The sequence below is a fragment of the Athene noctua genome, chromosome 13, assembly GCF_965140245.1.
Source record: "Athene noctua chromosome 13, bAthNoc1.hap1.1, whole genome shotgun sequence".
In the NCBI taxonomy this organism is placed as follows: Eukaryota; Metazoa; Chordata; class Aves; order Strigiformes; family Strigidae; genus Athene; species Athene noctua.
This window is the reverse complement of record NC_134049.1, coordinates 1,197,265-1,215,747: the sequence shown is the minus strand read 5'-3', so window position 1 is coordinate 1,215,747 and position 18,483 is coordinate 1,197,265. Positions and strand designations below refer to the sequence as shown.

At 36.9% G+C, this 18,483-nt stretch overlaps 1 protein-coding gene across 10 annotated transcripts in view; it reads right to left on the bottom strand.

Moving 5' to 3' along the window:
- ZNF280D (zinc finger protein 280D) overlaps positions 1-18,483 on the bottom strand; it is a 52,270-nt gene that overhangs the window by 29,191 nt on the left and 4,596 nt on the right. For 7 of the 10 annotated variants that reach the window (XR_012634449.1, XR_012634450.1, XM_074916632.1 and 4 more), the window contains exons 2-7: positions 17,517-17,668; positions 13,671-13,736; positions 13,198-13,568; positions 7,437-7,554; positions 3,386-3,553; positions 746-855 (exon numbers count right to left, since the gene is read on the bottom strand). Coding sequence is in view for 8 of the 10 variants with exons in the window: in XM_074916632.1 (XP_074772733.1) it covers positions 746-855; positions 3,386-3,553; positions 7,437-7,554; positions 13,198-13,568; positions 13,671-13,736; positions 17,517-17,661 (978 nt within the window). In the remaining 2 variants the exon portion in view is untranslated. The remainder of the gene's footprint in view (positions 1-745; positions 856-3,385; positions 3,554-7,436; positions 7,555-13,197; positions 13,569-13,670; positions 13,737-17,516; positions 17,669-18,483) is intronic. The other 3 variants (XM_074916630.1, XM_074916631.1, XM_074916628.1) reach the window with 2 other exon arrangements.

Sequence of the window (18,483 nt, the reverse complement as noted above, 5' to 3'; positions counted from 1 at the left end):
AACAGTAACTCCGAGCCTCACAGATTTCTATTACATCATAGTCTGTATTCCTTTATGCACAGGTTATTCACATGGTACACAGAATGGAAAACCATTTCTCTGCCCTCAGAACTGGAATACACATGCCTGAGAACTGTATGAATCTTTGCCAAATATTAATAAATATTTTCCAGGAAATAATGTTTCCAGATGTTTCATAATGTTTCCAGGTAGTTTCATAAGCAGACTAAGCAATGCTTGGTTTCTGAAAGCTTTTGTTTCTCACAGTGTTCAGATATGAGCCACCAATTAAGTTTTCCCCCTCAGCTTAACTTTTTTTAGCTATGAAGTGATATATTAAGATTAAAAGGTAAGTTTACCCTGTCATCTTTGTCTCAGTAGATATCTAACACAGATGTGGGTCAACCAGCTGCCTATTATTATAGGCACTTACCTTCATTAAATTCACCTGAATCTGGCCAATGGTTCAGTAAGTCACAGCTGTAGCAGAGAGAAATCATACAGACAGCAAATATGCCTCAACTCATTGGAAAATACGGCAAAACAGTGGCAAGATTAAGAGCTCTCCTACTCCATTCATCCTCTCCACGACTACAAGACATGGAGCATTTAGGCTCTGGTTGATCATAGCCAGAAGCCAGACTGCCTTGACTATCTTCACATCAAAACACGGCACTTTCATAACCAAACAGAAGCCCACATACATAAGTCTCTTACAACGTTCACCAGCCCTGAAATATCTTACCTTCATATGATTTTTTAGAGGATCCATAAGATTGAAATGAATATTGCACTTTGGACAAGCTCGTGGAAACGGTCCTCCATTTTTAATGGTGCTTGATGCAACATTTGTGCCTGTAAAATTTAAAGTATATTAAGACTCATAATACTCAATTTATTATTTTTCTAGCAAAATATGCAATTTCGAATGAAAACTATTATTACAAATGGTGTAGTAACCATAAGCAAGGTTTTACAACTATCTTAACTACCCTTCCTTTTTTCCAAACTGAGTTTGAGTTTGTTCTTTTTGATATAGACCTATAAACCACTTTTACAAAATCTTCATAAGGAAAAAATGGGAGGGAGTGAAGGTAGCACGATAGAGGCAAAGTATTAAATTCTCTGCACCACCACCCCACCACCCCCCAGACAGAATGGATTTTTAATGTTTTTGTTTTAAGAACTTTAATTCTCAAATGAACATGTAAAACTTGTTTTATGCCATGACCTGATCATCACCACAATAGGGTTCAGATAACTGGGTTTGGGAGGGAATTTCACCATCTGGTTCTCAACGATGAGAGTATTTTTCTCTGGACAGTGGTTGGAACCTAGGCCTATTCAGATGCATCATTCCTGTTGAGCAAAGGTGTCTTTGGAGAACCTAGAGAATAAATCCTCTAAATAATTACTCCCAGTAATAAAAGGAAATACTATTTCTCTTATCAACATAAAATGATTAATACCTTCTGAGCAAAAATAAAAAAGTTTTGCATTAGCTTAAACTTTAATGAATAAACCCAGGCTTCCGGTTTTCTCCAAACTGACAAAAAACATCAGAGCGAGAGCTACTTTTCCAGATGAAGTTCTCTTGCATTCTCAAGTCATTCACAGATCTGGAGGACTCCATGCTGAGTAAGTAGTTTAGAAGAAGAGGTTAAACAAAGGAAGAGTTTTAAGTAACATCTCAACTGTAGAGTCAACCGTACTCTGCCAGGGCTATGAAAAAATGTAATAAAAATAAACACACAAATACATCCACCTTATAACAAGGGAATGAGTAAGTGTATGACTTAAGAGATGACCATGCAACAGCGTTATACATTTTTTCACAAAAATAATCTTGCATAGTCCCTGAGGTAGACATGAATCGAACTGGTTTTCCTTGAAGATAACAGCATTGCTAAGAATGGTAATTAAGCAGCAAGTCCTTCACATGAGTGGATGGCCATGCAAGAGGTGTACTGCAAAGCAGTGCTGCGAGTCTTCACCATTAGAGTTTGTACAACGCTTTGACGTGTCGCAGCTCAGTGCAAGCTGAGCTGGAAGAAAACAGGTTCTGCAGCAAGATCGCATGTTCTGCAGTGCTTCAGTGCTGGATTCTGTGACAGATTAGAAATTGCTCTGCTAGTATGGGATGGCTTAGAGACAAACTCATAAATTTCTCAGTGAATATGATCTAATTCTTTGTTACTGCATTTAGTGAGAACCTCCAGTTATCGTCTGTATATTATAGGCTGCAGCACAGTATCTGTTTTACCCAACACATGGTGGAGGAAAATAGAAAATATTTTTGCTGCAATAGTCCACATTATAGCCACTTCCTTCTAGTTGCTGGGGAAGAGTCTGAGAGCAAACCAGCTGCAAACAAGACATGCAAAAAATCCAGATATGAAATGATTCCAGACAACAGAATCACACTGTAGGTAACTCCTCATTTTAACATTAGAGGAGAGAGTAAGTGGTTGGAAATATCTCAAACTCCAGAATAAATCCTCATCTATTACAATAAGCTGGAAAGCACCTTTAAGCTCAGGAGGAAAATGCACCCAATTATTAATACACTGAAACAGCTAGACTACCTCTCTTCTTGTAGGGAGGGAAAGGTCTTTCCAGGAACATCCTCTCTTTGAAACTTAAATCCCCCTCCTCCCTTCCCACTACCATTTTCAGCTCTGTCAAAAATACTGCTGCAAAAGAAAGGGGGGAACTGCAAAACACACTTTGCAATAGTCGAATTACAGAGTCACAGAATAATTTAGATTGGACCTGTGGAGGTGTTTCTGTCCAACCTCCCACTCAAAGCAAGTCCAGTCTTATCAGGATGCTCAGAGCCATGTCCAGTCAACTTCTGAATATCTCCAAAGATAGAGATTTCACAGTCAAAGTCCTTGCTGCCTTGCCTGACATTCCTACAATGTCAGGGTTTTTTTCTTCCTTTTATCTAATCAGAATTAGTTGATAGATTCAGCAGTCACAGGACTTTCTCAATCCTGATTTTCATATTGGTTGTTTTTTAAAGTTTAAACTCTCTATTCAGTTCTTTGTCATAGAAAATCTGAAGAGTATGAGGTCAGGGGCATTTATTTTGATCATCTGTCTTCACAGGCACTAAATCTTTGCTTTACATAATTCAAACATACCTACAGAACAATAAAGGTGTAAAATTTGAATAGGCAATAACCTTGGGTGTATTAGTTTGTAAAGGTATGTAAATCCTTGCATAGAAAGGTTTTTCTTATTTTAAGGCATAAAAACAGAGCTACTTATTTACACTGCCTTAAGCATTAATAATACCCATCAACTCAACATTACAAGAGTGCTAGCGTTTTCCATGAAACAGATGCATGGACTGACAGCTAGGCCATTGGATCTACCCTACCTTTTGAAGATACATTTTGTGATGGTGTTACTGTTGGAGAGTTAACTGTAGGTGAAACATCTGAATTGCTTCCAGCACCAACCTCATTAGACTTGGCCTTTTTTGGAGTTACAGTGTTGCCTTCAGAAGTAGCAGGACGCTTAGATACAAAAACACTCTCATTCAGACCTACAGTGGTTTAAATTAAAGAACCTCAGTTTTTTTCCACAGTATATTATGAACACATTAGCGATGCCGATACTTTAGAGGATGGACATAAAGCAGTTAAGATTTCCCTAAAATAAGCCATACAGAAGTTAAGAAAACAATATCCAACTCAGACTGAATATTCTAAGGCCAGTGGAGGAGGAAAGGGTAAATGCAAAAAGATACATCCCTGAAACCCAGTAAATAATACTGTGACCACCTGAACTTGGCCTACTTTTCACATCTTGACCCATACTAATCTGAGACAAGGTGAGTTCACAGTAACAAAGTTGAGCTGAGCAGCTGGTTTCTGCAATGCCCACTATTTGGAACGACCTCTGACCTTCTGATGAAAGGCATCTCTCTTTTTTCTGGTCCTATTTTAGCTTGTTATTTAACTCTGTAAAACATTTGAGACCAGTTTGTATGCAAAATGAAAACAGTGTTGTAACTTCTAATGAGCAATCACAGCACACCTATTTGCTGTCTTTTGAAAGAACAGTTGATTCACTTACTGTTTGCAGTATTTCTTCTAAAAAAAATAACATCACTAAAAAACAACTTGCAAACTCAGGTTTGGTGCCTGATTAACATGCCCATCAATACCTGACTCCATCTTGTCCTTAAAGCCATGGCTCTGTTACTGTAAGATTACCCCTGATGATGTAATCTCAATGCAGAGATCAGCCCTCAAGCAGGCCTGAGAAAGCACAGCTACATACCAAGAAATCTGAAATGCCAGCACAAGCCTTGTAAATCTCTCCCAATCAGACTGCAAACAGCCTTAAGACTATCATGAACTATGACAGGGACCAGACTTTAGTTCCAGACATGATGATCTGAACCAAGGACACTGTCTACTTCCTTCCCAAAGGTGGAGCTGCTCCAGTAATTTCTTTGGGTGTAATAAGAAACTGAATTAGTATCTTTAAAAGTCTTCTCACCAAGCAGAGATAATTTGTGTCACAAAATTAGTCAAACTTCTTCCGAGAAGAAACAAAACAACCCTCTCCCACCCTCAAGTTGTGTTTGCTCAGTGGTAGCTATCTACACTTAGCCAACAGTCTGGATCGTCTCCCCATTCCATCCAGAGAGGCAAAGACTCCCAGCAGGGAATGCTGATATTTGAGCATGCAGAAGCATTTTCCACACTATGCCTGATATACACGAAAATGTAATTCACTTGCTATACACGTATTTAATCACTCTAACGTTCTCCTTTGTAGCACACCTTTTCTTCTTTCTGACATAAACATACTAAACTGAAATGCATTGTTTCCCTAAGGTAATTAACCCATTCACAAAATAAACAGGCTATGCATTACATACTACTGCTTCCTAGGTTTTTAAAAATTTATTTATTTATACTTGCACTGTTTGGTATATGAGCTGGTTACACTGACATGCATCTTGATCAGCAAAGGCTTCCATGCAGCTGGCATGACTTTAGCATTCGTCTGTATCACTGAGGCTATTTGAGCATCAGGTCATCAACCTACAGTAAGAACTGCTGCCATGTATTTAATTATGTGTAGTTGTGTAATGAGGGAGAGGGAAAAAACAGAAGGTCTTGTATTTTACTATAGAAAACCTGATTTGGAAAAAACTATTTTTACATGTTAACAAAATTGGTAATAATTTCAATTAAAGAAAGGTTAACACATCTGACAAATCTGAAGAATGTTTCATGTATTTATGAAGGTAAGCATTCTTAACTCAGTTTATACAACTCTCATCTAATAAATTCCCTCTTTCAGAAGAATTACAATAATACTGAGAGAACATACATAGTTTTGCATTTGAATTATGTTGTTTGTCAATTAAAAAAAAAAATTAAGACTATTTTAAAAGACAATCAAACCAAGTATCATCTTGTCCAAGTGCCTCTCAGCTGGTGCATGGACAAGAATTCCTTGGATCATCCATGTTCCAGTCCTCTACTCAGCACACCACAGAGCTGAAACTGTCAGGGACTCAAGTGAGCAAAGAAGCTGCCAAACAATTCTCTGGTTTTCAGGCTGTTGAGGAGCCTGTTACCTGCATCCTATTAGTGAATACTTCTGTAAGTGGGTAAAGTTTGTGGAAGAATGATCTCAAAATACTCTCAGAAAGCAAGCCAGTTTCATGTACATCCCCCAGTGCTCATCCAACCTGCAGATAAGTTACTAATGCTGTTTAACTTAACACCACCTCCTGTTTAACAACCTAACAAAATGGTTGGTTAGTGTCCATTAGCAGCTTGTCATTTCCCTGCTTAGACCTCAGAAATAAATATTTATGCTATATTGAGCTAAAAAGTGTCTTTAATGATCCATGTACAGATGTTAAACAGTCGTGCAGAGTACCACAGGCCAGTTCTCAAAAGGATTCTGTTTTTAACTAGAGTATTCCAGACTGTCTTGTGGCCACAGTGCTCCGTATGAATTAGAGGAAGCACAGCACCAACACAGGCATGTAGGCATCAGCACAAACAAACATGAACATAAGCACATTATGTGGCCTCACTGTGCAAGCCAAACTACAGAATATGCAAACATTTCCTTCTAGTGAAGTGAAATGTATCTTAAATTTGCCTCCTGTGTCATAAAGATAGTTGTGTTATAACCCACAATAATAAACCTGTTCTTTAAATTTCTAAATTCTATTGACACCCTACAGAAATAAACATAGACTAAGTATGCTATATTTAAGGCACTTTGAATTACAATCCTTGATGCTTTTAATTTTTCTCAAGAACAGACTAACACAAGTAATTTCTACATAATCAAGCAGGTCTCCTAAATTAACAAGAAAACTCCAACCCACAAACCACAAGGGCTGAAATACTGAACCACTTGCAAGAAATAAAACCTTTGCTTACTTTACAAAAAGCTATTTAACCCAGTAAAACAAGAACAAGATCACAGAATAGTTGGACACATGCAAGGAAAGGTACTACCAAACCTTCATTAATAAGTATCTGGAGTGAATGTCTAAATTAGAGATGCAAAATCATCACATCAAGCAGAATAAACTAGCAATCACTCTGTTCTACATAACTTGTTAGTATGACCAGTTAGGCCATTCACTGACATAACCTGTTACCTGATGGAAGAATCAGAAGTGATTGTCATCTGTAACTTATAGACTGAATAACAGAATTGTGGTCAGTTATTACAGAAGCACAATCCTTCACAAAAGAGAAGGAAAGTTGCAAGTTGTAGCCTGTTTAAGACTGAATACACTGCATGCTTCAAACCTACTTCACCTGCCATGACATAAAATGGGCACTTTTTGTTTAAGTAGGTTAAATAGTTCCTGCTGAAACACAATTTAGCTAGCTGGAAAAAAATGTCTGGGTTGTCAAACTACATATTCTTTCCCTTCCCCTCCTTTTCAGACAGAATCCTTTTGAACCCATCTACTCCAAGCCCTATATAGAGCAGTCAGGAAACCAAGATCATCATCACAGGGAATCTACTCAGCAGACCCAGAGTTCCTCTGGTACTGTTCACAGCCCCTCTTGCTTACAGCCATTCTATTCATGCTAGCCAAAGAGCGCTGGATATACTGAAAATGAGCCTTTATCTGTCAAAAAAAATTATGGCGGATCTGGCAATACTTTTTCCCATCTAGATGAGCACTGTAAGACGACATCAGTGGATACTGCAGTCAAGTCTAATGCACTGAAAAGCAAAGTCTGACAACACAAGGCTCCAAAGTTTATTTCATTAAACATTATACAGTTTTATGTATAGGGGGAAGAAAAAAGTAGCTATACTATGCTCTAGAAATCCTATTTAAAGTTATAAGCCGAAGATCTGCACTACAGTTAAACAACATTAGGCTGTTTCTTTCTCTTATCAACTACTACAGTTATACCCACCTGTTACATTCACTGCTGGCCCAGTCTGGTACTGTGGAACTCCAGAGTTCTGTCTCACACCAAACAGTATACCAGATGTATTATCTGGTGCAGCTGGTGGAGAATCCATAATATAATCCTAATAAGATATTTTCAAGAGGGAAAAGAAATTTGAGGTTTAACATTTTTTAATTGCAGGCTTCAAAGGGTTTATTTTAAAAACATATGATTGCTTAAAAGTACTCATAAGTACTCAGCTATAAATCAAGTTAATTACAATCTCCCCAAAATAGCTTCTTTTGACATTTTAATAAGTTTGCAACTCTCATCAGTGGTTAATTTATTCATAGCTGTGTATCAGAATAGTAAAAACAACCATAAGACTTGGGAAAGTCCATTTTATGAAATATTACTAAACTGTTTGAATGGCTAATTGTAACTGGTTTTGTTCAAAGTCTAATCATGTTTCAAGTTCTACTTGAATTGGTTTTCAAAAAACTTAATACTTTGTTCCTCCAACCCAAACTCGGGCATTTTCCCGTTACTCCTGTGCAAGCTAGCTGCATTTTAAGAGATCAGAAAACAGAACTCAGAAGTAGCACAAACATGCAGCAAGCAGAAGCTTCTGAAAGCAAGATGATACTATTAAACTCTACCAAGTGGTGAAGCTTTAATGAAAGTAAAACTGTATCTACAGCATGTTGGCTGGGAATGGCACTCATGAAATCACTAAGGGTTTTTTTTTCTTTTATGTAATTTCATAAGGACTTCTGGAAATAATATAATCAAACCTTCTTTTCAAAGCACAGCTAACCTGAAAGTTGGTTCATGTTTCTTGGCACCCTATTACATTAAGTTTTGAGCATCTCCCAGTACAGGTATCCTCTTACCCTTCAGTATAAAAGGTTTGTCCTTTAGTACTACATTTATTCTTAAAAATTAATTCACATTGCTTGGCTCCAACACTGAAAACTCTTTAAACACCTCCACTGACCACTCAATAGATAACATTTGGAGGGAAAAGAAACATGAAATTTAGTTCTCTGCACAGATATGCAAGGTTGGGGGGCAAGGTAGAAGAAACACACTTTCCAAGATCCATCAATACTGCTCACATCTTAACAGGCCATTCATCCTAAAGCAAACAATCTGAAACATGAAATATTTTCAGCAATAGCAATAAGGAGTTAAAAAAAGCCCTATGATAGAGTTAGGTTTAATTTCAATATTAAGGTATGAATGGCAAAACACGGCCACTCGATCTTTCTACTTTGAAATAATTCAGTTACACTTCAAGCTGTATTGAAACAAAAAACTTGGCAAAAGTAGCTCCATTTTCCTAAAAAGGTTAAAAACCCTGCCCAATACACATACACAGACTGTTATCAGCATATCCATGAAACAAAGGCCAAAATACTTTCTGCTGTAAAGATCAATCTCACAAAATGCTTCCCATTCACAATTGTGCTACTTAATTGAAAATATCCCTGTGGAAGTTACCACATTTTTAACTACCACCATGTTGACTAAACTTGAAGGAAAGAAGTGTAAAGTAAACAAGTACACATAGCTGTAGGATAATCTATTTCAGGACTCCTAAGTACCATGAAAGATTTGAACAGAAAAGACAATGCCTCTCCCCATCCTGCCTTTTTGTTGTCGGTATCTTAAAGGAAGACCCTGACCTTAACGATAATGAAGAACCATTCTTTCTTCTGGTGGGTGACCAAACCCAGTCTAACCAAGTTAAACAGAAATGTTCAAGAGTAGTTGTGGGAATCGTTACTAAATTTCTCTGCTCTATTTGCTGTAAGGGCTAGATGAGCTGCAGTCACCAGAGCAGGTGGTACTGTAGCCGCAAGGGCTTCAGACCAGCCAGTGAAATTATAAGCAAAGCAGCTTAGCCTGCAAACCCCACTTTCACACACAACTAGTGCTTAGATGGGAAGCCTGTGGTAGCTCTTAGTGTGAATGACTACACACACCACCTACATCTAAATACAACAGCTACACACTAAATCTGCTTCCCTGACTACTCTCTGCTTTGTCTGATTTTACACGCTGCTAACATTTTGGCTTTCTTCAAAATAATAGCCTGGGTATTTTGATGGCAGGTGTACATCTCCCTAGTATATACTAAACATATCTAGCAAGCAAAAAAGTAAAGAGAGACATCCTGGAAACTCAAAGTCTCATAATTTTCAAAATACACTTTTCTGCTTACTCTTTTCATGTGATTTGGCTCTGTCATTTTACATACAGAAAAAACCAATATCTTCCCAAGCTTTAGCAAGCAAAACCTTTTTAAAGAAAAAACCAAAAAGTTTGACTACATCAATGAAAAAAAATATGAAACACGTACAGGTGCTCTCACACACAGAAAGGCAAAACCCAACACCTTTATAAATGAAGTTCCTACAGCTCAAGTGAAGAAAAATAATCCACCACCACTCTTAGTTTTCCAAGAGATTAGTGAAAATACTGGGTTCATACTGTGCATCCTAAATTTCCTAACTGTGGAAACCAACATGATAATTGGTAACCAAATCTCCACACAAAAATTACAATGCATGGTATCAGACCTTTGCTCTCCCAAAATTAACTATGAACAACTGGAACCTGAATCACACTCAGGTTAAGGAAAGTGCCTATTAAGTAGGGCAAAGATACAGACAGAACTGCCTGGGGCTTATTGGAGAAGACTCTGAATTATAGAAAAGCACTGAATTATAGAAAATCTTTACTGCTGACAACAGATTTTTCTTAAAGAGCCCTATGCTGTCATATGCAACAGCTGTAGGCCTGACTTATTTAGAATCACTGTAAACAGCATGACTGAAGCCAAATTCAACTCAATTTCTGGAACTGCATTAACGTAGTGCAGTAACAACACAAAAACTAGACTTTTACAGGAAGTCAGTGAAACAAGCCTGAGATTTGAAAGTATTTCAGTGATAAAGATGGAATACCAAACATTGACAAAAGGTAAATTACAGACCTACATGTAATGAAATTGAGGAAATATGTGGTTCAACCCAGTTGGTGATCAAAAGTAATCAGTTCCCACAAAAAAAAAAAACTCTGACATGCTGAGATTAAAAAATATTGCACCATATTGAGAATGCAAAAGCACTCAGAGGGATGTTCAGCTAAAAAGGGGTCCTGCCACAGTGTCTGGTCATACCTCAGTCATCTTCACATCATTATATTTTCATTTCAAAGCTAAGTTTCAACATCTGGAAGCTGAAGATCCAAACATCTAACACTTCCCAAAAAAATTCATGTGAAGTCCATGCCATTTAGGAAGAATCAAGTTGGGGAAGAAACAGAAAATGTGTGAACAAAAATGTCACAGAAAGCCCAAGGCAGAAAATCATCAACATAAAACAGTGGCTCCAAAGTGAGATAAAGACTAGGTAAAGGGGGGTTAAAAAAAGAAATCTAAGGGGCTCTTAAATGATAATTCAAACCAAGGACATGAACCAAAATACAGGTAGTATGCATATCACACCAAGAACAGCAAATGACAATGTGGCAGGAGTGATGTTAAGTATCACAGAACTTTGCCCAAGAATCTGAACTAGAGTATCTCTCTAAAAAAAAAAAAAGCACACCAAACAAGCCTCCTTCCCCATAAAAAGATGCAACATAATCAAGCGGCAGTAACAATACAAAAAACAAGATGACAAATTATTCTAGATAAGGCTGAAATGGGAAATACAATTCTGTAATTTCTATAAAGTTAAGTTAAAGAGATGGAAGATTCACTTTCAGCATGTCTTAACCAAGGAAAAAACCCAGAAAAATCTTCCTAAAAATATTCAAGTTTCTTAACATCCAAAAAATAGGATGTTACATTTAGGATAACATCAAAAAGTTAAGAGCTCTCTACTCTGTTGGAAGAAGAATAACCTGCAGATTTTGACAAAGTGAGACTATAAAACTTAAGTCTCATTTGTGACATTCCTGTTGAAAGTAAACTCTTATGAATGAAAAGAAACTCTCACAAAAAGAAGTGCTGTGTAAATAGAGTCTTTAAAGCAAATAAGTTACATCAAGCTTACATACACGTTTTGGAGAATTTCAGTTTTCCTAGGTTTGTCTACTCTGAAGTTTTCTAATAAAAACAAGGCAGAGGCTGCTAGCAGCTTTATCTATTAGAAAAAAACCCATGAGCATGTATGTGTGAGGGAAGAGGGTTACTTTTGCAGTAAAGATTCTGCAAGACATCCTAGCACTCCTCTGAAGGATTTAATAAAGCATACTATGTCATAAGGAAACATTTATAAAAATAAAATTCACAGACTTGAAGTATGTGTACACATCATGTGAAGTAGCAGACCTTTTTCTATGAATCTGTCCTGCTTTATAAAGACAGACTTAAGAGGACTGCAGAGGCAAGGTGGATATCCTACTGATAGCTGGATATCAGTTCAGTTGCCATTTAGGAAGAATCAACTGCATCATTTCAATTGTATCATTTTTTAGGCCTTAAGTACAGTGACAGACTGATTTAGCTAACCTGCTTCACTAGATATGTCCACAATTTTCTCTCTGAAAACTATCAATCAATTGCTGAACACTCAAAACTGGCAAGCATGAATTCTTTCCTGATGAATCTGCCAGAGATTCAGCTACCCAGCTGATAGGCAATGACTACATTACATTGTTTTTCTTAAAAACCAACATCTCATCAGCAATGATTTAGCCACAAGTCTTAAGAACATCCAGTTCTCATGCTTTAATGGCCTTACTAACTACGCTAATTCAGACTGATCGCCCTGTTCAGCGAATGCAGAATACATAAGGCTGCACGATTTTTATTTATACCAAAAAACTGACAGCTGGGTTAACCACAGGTGTGTATATGTGCATGGACAGTGGAGATAGTGCCTACTGTCAGGTTGCATTTTAACCTGACAGTGGAAGCTAATATTATAGGCACAGCGTCTAAACAGTTTCAGCTTTAAATTATTTTCAATCAAGGTATCACATCACAGTTTACCTCATACAAATATGCAACGTTAATCTTCATTCTTTCTCTCACACAAAATTCCAACGGCTAAGGCAAGAAAAACACTAACATGAGTCCCTGAAGAACCCCATTCTGAGGTTCTGTGGCAATCCAGGTATGTATGATATACAATCCATGTGCATAATTCCCTTGGGCTTTTCAAACAAAACAAGTATACTGCCAAATTGCTTCATCTACTGACCCTGCAATTTTTGATTGCTTAAGTCATCCTTACCATACTGTTTTGCTACAACTGCCACTTGAACCAAAAAAGCAAAAAAACCCATACGAGCTACCACCACAGCATTCTCTTAAGAAGCAAAGATCCCAAGATAGGCACTGTAAAAATCAGGTGGGAAAACCAGTTACTTTAAACACCAAATGCAAGCTATTTAAAAATTAAATTAATTTATCAATATGGAGCAGAGCAATCTGCAAAATTTAGAGAATGAGAATTTCTACCATTTCTCCACACACCAAAATAACCTAAACAGTACTGATTTCTCTTATGCCCAAGATTTTAATTTAATGTAATTCCGATGTTGCTAAAGCTATCATCTTTGACTCTTTCAAATCAGCATTTTCAAATATATATTTTAGTTCACCAGTGCAAGGTTATAGTCCTAGAGTCTTTACTTCTTACATAATGATGTAAAGTCTATAATCTAGTCCAGGTCTTCAAATTACTAGACTGAGTATTGTATTCATTAATGTATTCAAAAGTAATTGTACATGAGTATTTTACAATTTAAGGGAATAAAAGTTTACCTGATTGAGTATTACAGGCTGTGCTGTTACAGTAGTCACCGGCCTGGAGACAGGCTGAGCCACTACAGGGACCGTGGCATTTCGTGACGCTGGCTGTGTCGTCACCGGAATGGTTACAGGTCTGCTAACGGGCTGGGATACTCCAGAACTTGCCCCAGGCATCTGCTGTGTTGACAAAGATCCAGCAAGTGGTCTCTGCAGCGTTGGTGAAGTTCCTGAAACATTCACTGGTATAGACAATGGCTGAACTGCTACCGAGCTAGTTGTAGGTCTGGGTACAGACTGAAAGACTGATGGAACAGGCATGGCACCGGGGCTGGAGGCAGGTGTCACGTAATGGTGGCTGTCAGGCTTGAATGTAGTAACTGTACCTGTTGCAAAGGATTCCAAAGTTATCTTTATATAATTTTGCAGTCAAATGTTTCATAAGTGTTGTGGATGTTTTTAAATACCATATTAGGACAATAAAGTACCTCTACTGGGTGCACCATTCTGTATCCCCCTTCGTGATGAGCTGAGGTTGACTCTGTTCAATATATCTGTCAAAAGTTACATTTATCTTAATTGCAGTTAAATTAATAGCTTAATTGATTTTCAAATTAAAATTAGCATTCATATCCACTAATTAAGCCAATTAGGATTTGAGTTAGAATATTATTTCTAAAATAAATACCTGGCAAAACAAAGTGTAATTTGTCCAAATTAAGATATGTTCTTCTATTCCTTTTCTCTTAGGTCAAGCTAATCTCAGTTTTTATTTTCTTGGAGAGAGGTTAACACACAAATAAGAGTGCAAACAAAAAAAAGAACATTTCATAAATATTTAGCTTTGCTGATTATAACGCATTTATTCACTTCTGGTTTTCATATAAATAGTAAGTTCCCTAAGTACTAGAACTGTTCTACACTAAGGGAAGCATTTTCTCTAAACCAATAACAGACAATTTGTATATTACAGGAAAATACAGCACTTGTTTTTAGACTTCACGATCTGTTTTCCAACGTGAAAGAAAAATCAACACACCAGCAATCAAAGGAGTTATATTGGAACTTCATCACAAGAGGACTGATCTTCTTACATATCCTACACGGTAGTCTAAGACCAGAGTTCTAGCTCATCAGAAACACAAGGAATTTCTTAAATTTGATGTTTACTCCCTAACTAATGCCACAAATATTCCCCAGCTTTTTATGCCTTAGTCTGGGGTTTCTGATCATTCCAGAATGTTACAAAAATATTCATCAAATCAAAATATTTTTCTACTGCCAGGTTCTCAGTTCCATTAGTACTGCTGTCAAGTTTCTTGCTCTGACATGTGAAAATATGCATATGAGATGAGACTGATCCTCCAATACCTAACCAAGAAGGTTTAAAGCACCTTCTCAAACCAGGCTCAAATTACAGCAGGATCTCAAACAGTAGGTCTTAAGAGCATCTACACAATGTGTTTAACAACCTTAAGGCTGTTTCCACCAGCAATGGCTCATTAGTATACACTACCTGGGTTGATAAATAAATCTAACAGCAATGGAGCTCAGATGATCACAGCTTTCAACCTGTCACATGCATTTAGATCACACTAATAAAAAAGCAGCTGCAACCAACAGATCCAAACAGGTTCACATTTTTGTAAGATGTGATGAAATTTTGTTCTGTAATAGTAATACTATTTGTTTTTACTTCAACACAACACTATGAGGAAGGATTAACTTAATTCAGGATTTAGCTGAACACATACTTTTTTGTATTTGTTAATAAATCTATATCTCACATTAGAATTCTAGAGTAAAATGAAACTAAAGCTGCCTTCATCTACCTACAAAAAAAACCTATTACAAATTATGTCTCACAAAGCATAATCAGCTTCAGACAGTCTGATGCACATACAATTCACATCCTAAAATCCAAAAGTAGATATTACTGTTTTTAAAAAGAACATTTCAGGAAGTCAGTGATTTGACATTATAACCTAGATCTACAATTTACAGGACTCGATCAATTCATCATAGACTTGATGTGCCCTTTCCTCTCCCCCATGCAAGTGTTACTTGTCCTATTTAGGTAAAACAGCACTGAAGTATAAGAAAGTTAACATGCAGAACAACATTTTAAAGTAGCAACAAGTTACAGGTTTGTATAATGATGAAAAAGGAAGCAAGAAAAATGAGCAGGAATTGTGGGAAAAATGAGCAGTTGCAGGAAATGGTAAAGGGAACAAAGTGTGAATTACTTTTCATTCCAGTCAGACTAATCCTCCAGTACATCAGAAGACACACTTTATTATATATGACGCTATCCCAGCAGGTCAAAGTTGGGTTTTTAACTATTTCCTTCGAGTTTTCCACACCAGTCTGTATAAAAACTGATAACTGCATTGTCAGGAAAAGGTTAAAACAAATTGCTATGTATTGCAGAAAACATATCTTTCAGAAAAAATTAATAACTACACGTAAGTCTCCATTTGTCATCTGATCAGACAGGAATTTTCTCAGGTAAAAACTAAGCAGTGATAAGCAAAGTTGAGTTCACCGTGTCTTGCCTATCACCAATAACAAACTGAAGCCTGACTGCTGCCAGGCAGTACTACTTACAAGCCAGAGAAGAACTGAGGTCATTCTTCCATAGCTGTTTTGGATAGTGAAGTAGAAGATTATAAAGAGAAAAGTTGAGGAAAGGGAAGGAAAAGAGATAAAGTGAAAAGTTATACGATAAGTGATTTTATTTGTGTCAGGACTGAGTATGGACAGCACTAGAATAAGATGCATACATTTTAAGTCTCTACCTTTCACCAAAGTTCTTGAAGTTGCTGAATCGTATCAAAATTATAGCTTTCACCTGAACTACTTTATGACTACAAAAAGGTCTTGAGACTACGACTGCAATGAAACTTGGCATATTTGTTGTTCCAATGAATGCCTAGTGCCTCAACAGTTGTTCTATGCCATGACCTGCTACCAATGACCAACAGCAATCCAGAGGTCTCTGGACCTTCCAGAAAACAGTAAGGGTATTTTTCAGTCCTTCTAGAAGTTTGTAACTGCAGAAAACTTCTTAGAGTAATTTTAAAATACTCTACAAATTTTCAAGAGGATCTAGAATATTTTTTAAATATTCAAAAAGATTAACCCTTAAGAATTATTTTCAGGTGAGAGAACTTTAACATCAGTTTCAGTATTTCTTTAATATTTAAAACATAATGTTCCACTTTAAGCTAGTGTCAGAAGCAAGTAATAAAGTAAAACTGAGTTGAGATGCAAGATGAAAGTATTGTGAATTAAAATGACTGTACAGCTAATAAATGCTCCAAAGTCCACACAGCAGAGTATAACAGAGAGACTAGATTAACATTTTGTCTTGAGATTTTTCACTGCAAACTACACACCTTGAGAAAATGACTGGAGATCTTGGATACAAGCCTAGCAGAGATGAGGCAGAAGCTGAAAGCAGTAAACCTCACCAGGCAAAATCTTGTGTATTCAATAGCTGGAGAAACCCTAGGTCAAACCTCTTAACAAGTGACTACAAGATGGCCACAGACAGAAATCAAAAAGTTCCATTACTAGAATGAATTTAAGCAACAAAAATAATGTTCTCCTTTACTTACCTGCCAAAGCCCAAGGACAGGACAAACATGGAATCCTGACACATCTGCTGTCATCACAACCACCTAACCTCACTCCCTGCACTAGGAGAAAACTACAGAACTTCATGAAAAACACTCTTTATTTTACAGGGGATGAATGAATTAATAAGTCTCTTACTTAACAGAGCAGATTCTACTATTTTCACATTAACCACTTTTCCTGATTGAGCTTTTATTATAGACACTTAAGACAGTTACCTTGGTTTTGTCAGAATGATGTCCACCCATTCAGACTGTCCACCAACACGTGAAATGTGGGGTGGAGAAAAAAGAGGGACCGTAACATGAAGACTTCAATTCATGCACATTCATTCAGTAGGAAGACACTTCTAAGTATCTAACTAGGTATCAACTATATTGAGACCATCTGCATGCATGGTTTCAGCATTGTATATAGGGGATTTTTAACTATATTGTTAATGCTAAAACCTTCAAACATCCTTGTTTTGACTTCAGAGATTAAAGGTTAGAGGTATACAGAGCTGTGCATTAACCTGGGTTTTAAGACAGAACTTCTTAAAGATTCCAATTTTCAGTATCACAGCGACCTACACAACGGCTTTAAGATGTAGATTTTTCTTAAGGTTTAGTGTTAAAAATTCTGTATTTTCAAAGTAAGTTTAAAGTTTTACACCTTCAAATATCCGTTTTAAATTATGGAAAATGTTATCTTACATGTACTAGCTGGCTTCGAGCCTGAGATTTCCCCAACAAAGATTGGCTCATCATCATCATCATCATCATCCTCCTCCACTTCTTTCACTCTCTTTTGCCATGGTTCTAGCTCCTCTTCTTCACATTCCATAAATAATTCTGCCATCTTGAGACTAGACAGTAAAAAAAAAAGCCAACACATATCAAAACATTCAGTACTTGCACAGAACTAATGTCTCATTGTTCAGTAAAGATTACTGCACTTGACAATAACACCCATCAAACGGTTTCTTCTCCCCCCCCCCCCCCCCCCCCCCCCATGTTCCACACAGGTTGAATCTGATCTAATATAGGAGATCTTCAAAGACCTGACACAGATCTTCAAGACACATCACCTTTCTGATCATTACTTGAATTCTCATCTTTGCTATTAAGATGAAAAAAGACCAAAGATACCCTCCATATACATTTAAACTATTTTTGTATAATACATGAGTTAACTATTAGAGAAAGCCTCTGACACCACAGCAAAATATTTTTTTTTAAAAAAACACTCCTATTCCAGTTAAGTGATTCACAAGAAATATAAAGACCCTACTAATGTAATACATCTGGCACAGCTGAGTTACTGAAATTAACTACAGCTTCATTCTCTTTGCATATAAAGAAAAAAAACCCAACCCAATGCCCCAAACTCACAACCTACCACAGCCCCATAAATTTGGAAAGATTTTGCCAGGGCTTCTTGAAAACACAACAAAACCAACACACAAATTCACCCAAACCCCTACAAAAAAACCCCAAACAAATCACCTACAAAAAAACCCCCACCAAAACCTTAAACAAAAAACCACAACACTTTGCACGGTGTTTGCATTATCAATTAGAACTTGATTAAAATTTTGCATAGATCTCATTACACTGAGTCTCTCATGCCTGGAGACTTGCTCTTGCAGTAAGGAAAACAATAATGTATGGAAATAGTATT